The 3,663-nt window shown below is 45.9% G+C and overlaps 1 protein-coding gene across 1 annotated transcript; it reads right to left on the bottom strand.

Moving 5' to 3' along the window:
* Positions 1–2,699: 2,699 nt before the first annotated feature.
* On the bottom strand, positions 2,700–3,453 carry LOC119382297 (E3 SUMO-protein ligase ZBED1). The gene is made up of 2 exons (XM_037650003.2): positions 3,320–3,453; positions 2,700–3,274 (listed from the first exon to the last, which is right to left on the bottom strand). Exons 1-2 carry the CDS (start codon positions 3,451–3,453, stop codon positions 2,839–2,841), a joined length of 570 nt encoding a protein of 189 aa, XP_037505931.1. The 3' UTR covers positions 2,700–2,838.
* Positions 3,454–3,663: the final 210 nt, after the last annotated feature.

The raw sequence follows: 3,663 nt of genomic DNA, 5'->3' as shown, positions 1-3,663 counted from the left end.
CGTCATCACTAGTGACTCACATGACGCCACCACCCTTGACAACATGAATGCACTATCGGAACCTGCCGACATACATATGAAACGAAATATCTTTCAAGGGGTAACAACCTGATCAGTAGCAATAGGTCAAGTGACATTATCGATAGTGACGCACGTGTCGTCACCACCCTTGACAACAATGAATGCATATCGTAACCTACCGAAGTGTATATCAAACGAAATGTCTTTCAATGGGTAACAACCTGGTCGCTATTACTGTGTCAAGTTACGTCATCACTAGTGACTCACGTGAGGTCATCAACCTTCACAACCATGAACGATCTTTCGCAACCTGCCGAGACGCATATCAAATGAAGTCTATTTGAAGGAGTAATAACCTGATCATTAGCATAAAGTCAAGTGGCGTTGTCACTAATGACTCACGGGACGTCACCGCAACTCTCAACTACGCGTGCACTCTCGCAGGCTGCCGACATATCCTGCCGATATCAATCCTATATCCGCAGCCGTTTAGTCATGCCACGTCGGCATTTCGCACAGTATAGAACCAACCGCCGCTGGGCCTGACATGCAGACATTACGTTATGTGTGTTCACTTTACCGATTTGTCATCTTGGTGGTACTGTTGTTACTTCAGCAATGATAGACGTATACATAAAAAACACCAATGGAATTTCTGATTTTACGACACGCATTTATCCTATCGTTAACAGTATATGTAAATTTAGAAAAGTGAGCCTCATAGACGACCGTGGTTGATAGTCCGCTTATCGCCTAAACGGCATTTCAATTTAATTGTACCAAGTGAATGGAGGACATGCCTAATGAGTACGTTTTTACGTTTTAAGCCGATATGTTGTTTCTGAATTTAGAGTATTAGTAGTGCTGGTTTACCGTACGGTAAGTACGAAATTCCGTACCGTCGTGGCGGCACGTAGCTGGTTTAAACGTTGCAGTTGTGCGTACGGCAAGATGATGCGTACGGCAGCAAGATGAGATTATCAGAGTGGCTAATAAAGGTTTTGCAAACAGGAAAAAAAAACAGCGTAGCTTGCACTGGAGGCGCAATGCTAAAGAGACTGTGGAGCTGCTGGGCACATAGGTAGTCGTGGCTGTTGTTGTTTTCCTAAGTTTTAGAAATTTTTCTTTCTTTCTCCCTCTGTTTCTTTTTCTTTGTGTTTGTGTACGTCATTTGCCTCTGTTATTTTCTATGTATTTCTTTCTATTTCTCGGTCTTCCTGTCTTTATTTCCTTATTTCCTTTCTCTCTCTTTCTGCATTTTTTGCTTCCCATTTCTCTCGCTTTCTATTTCTTGCTCTCTCGTTCTTTGATTTTCTCTCTTTCTCTTTTTTTCTTCTGCCTTTCGTTCTCTCTATTTCTCTCTCTTCATATGCTCTGCTTTACTCTCTTCCCTCCTCCTTCATTCCTCCTCACCATCACCTCTCTTCTCCTCACCTTCACTTCACTTTCCCACCCTCTTAATATACAAGGTTATGATGTGCTCTGCTAGCGCACCTGGATAGCCGAGTGGTAAGACGCTCGCCTTCGGATCGTGAGTACGCGGGTTCGAATCGACTCGCGAAGAAATTTTCCCCCCTAGAGTTTCTCTCTGTCTTTATCTTGATTTCTCTTTCTTTCTCTATGTACTCGTTGTCTCGCCCATCAGAGTTACTGCATCCCGCGCTGTAGAAATCGGCGCACGTGTTCTGCGAGCGAAGCAGAAGATGAAGAAGAGAGCAAAGAGAGCACGTGCCGATTCATGATGATGATAGTTTTCGGTTCGGGACAGGCAGAATACGGCCGGCGTAAACAGCTCCACTGTTAAAAAAGCAGCGTGGCGGCCAAGATATTACGGTATTACCGCATTTACCGCGTGGTAAAGCGGCGCTGATGAAACACCCTTTTGACTCAACGATGCACAAGGTTTGAGAGAAAGCGAACGAGCGATGAGTGTTTTTTTTTTTTTTTCTTCTGAAATATGCGGTGACCATCGAATCACGAAAGGTGCATTACTTCTTTTTGCAACGCCATAAGTACGTAAAATATTTTTTTCAGACTTCTTGATGTAAAACGTGAAGCTCGAAGTTTACGTTCGCTCGAGCAAAGGGGCGAAGTGCACAAAAATGTTCCACGATATGCAATCCGCCTGGTTATGTTCTTTCCTGCCACATACAAATATTGGCATGATGAAAAGTACTCGCAAACTCTATGACATCTTTAGAAACGCACATTTATTTGTTCCAATTCGCTCGCTTTTACAGATCTAAATACGCCCTATTTTGGTTAAGAACACCAGCGAGCTCACATTTTCCGGCAGAAGGGAGCTCCGTTTGGCAGTGATGATATTTCCAGCCGATGAAAATACGCGCTCCGAACTTGCGGATGAGGCTGGGATGCACATGTACTTTTTTGCAAGTTCCGCAAGCCGTGGAAATTTGGACTCATGGTCCTTCCACCATTTCAGTGCGTCCAAGTTATGTCCTATCTGAGGCTCTGAGAGATACGCTTCAAACTGAGCTGACAGGCCACTAACGCGAGGCTGTGCATCGAAAAATATGTCCAGTGCTGTTGCTTCGGTGTGGGTAGTGTCTGTCCCGCTTTGGTCATCCGAAGTTGCCAAGTCGTCAAGCATTTCTCGAACATTGGCACGGATTGCCTCCCGGGCGCCTGGTACCTCATACTGGAGGCTTTTTTACCTTGGATCGAGAAAAGATGCTCTCTGGCGTGCAGACACCGATGTCGGTTGGGCGTCCCAGTCCAAGGAGAATCGGCGAGATATCTCCAGCCGAATTATTTCTTTGAAATTCTCGACTAGATGGTCGCCAGAGGTCTGAGGCTCTAGTTTTTTTTTATTAAAGCTTTCATCACTGGTCGAACCATGGAGACAGGGGACACTGTGTTGCTGCAGAGAATGTTAGTTGCAAGCTGAAGAGGCTCAAGCACCTCACAAAGTTCACTGATGACATTCCATTCTTGCTGAGTGATCTCAAGATTCTGCGCTGAATTTGCCATGACAATTGCTCGGTCAGCAACAATACTTTGAATGGCAGGCCGGTGCTTGATGAGCTTTGCGAGCATTTGGTAAGTAGAGCTCCATCTTGTCGGGCAGCTTTGCGTCAGGCGCTCTGTTGGTAAGCCGAGCAGCTCCTGTCGCCCAGTCAACTGGTCGCTGGCGATGGTCGAATGTCTGAAGTGGGCGACCAGTTTTCCGCTTTTCTGGCAGAGGCCATTGATTTCCTTGTCGGACAGTGCCTTCTTGATGCTCAGGTGGAGACTGTGGGCATAGCAGTTCACGTCATTCGGCTATAAAATGTCTCGCAGTGCATTGACTGCTTTAATGCCGTTAGATGCGTTATCAGTGACAACAGCCGTCACCTTGCCATCCAGCTTCCACACCGCGATTACTTCTTGCATTCGCTGCATGATATTTTCTCCCGTGTGCCGCTCTTGCATTGCCTCCGTTGCTAAAGTGAACGCTTGTGACTTCCACTCACTGTCCAAAGTGTGCGCAGTCACTGTGATGTAGGAATCTTGCGCCCTTGATGTCCAGCAGTCTGAGGTGAGCGCAACAGCTGTAGCTGAGTCAATCTGAGATGCTACCTTCTGTTTCAAGTGATCATGCAGAAGTTTAATTCCATTTTTCAGCTTAGCATTAGGTGTCTT

This window comes from Rhipicephalus sanguineus, chromosome 1 (assembly GCF_013339695.2).
Source record: "Rhipicephalus sanguineus isolate Rsan-2018 chromosome 1, BIME_Rsan_1.4, whole genome shotgun sequence".
In the NCBI taxonomy this organism is placed as follows: Eukaryota; Metazoa; Arthropoda; class Arachnida; order Ixodida; family Ixodidae; genus Rhipicephalus; species Rhipicephalus sanguineus.
The sequence above is the reverse complement of the archived record's forward strand: the minus strand, read 5'-3'. Positions and strand labels throughout refer to the sequence as shown.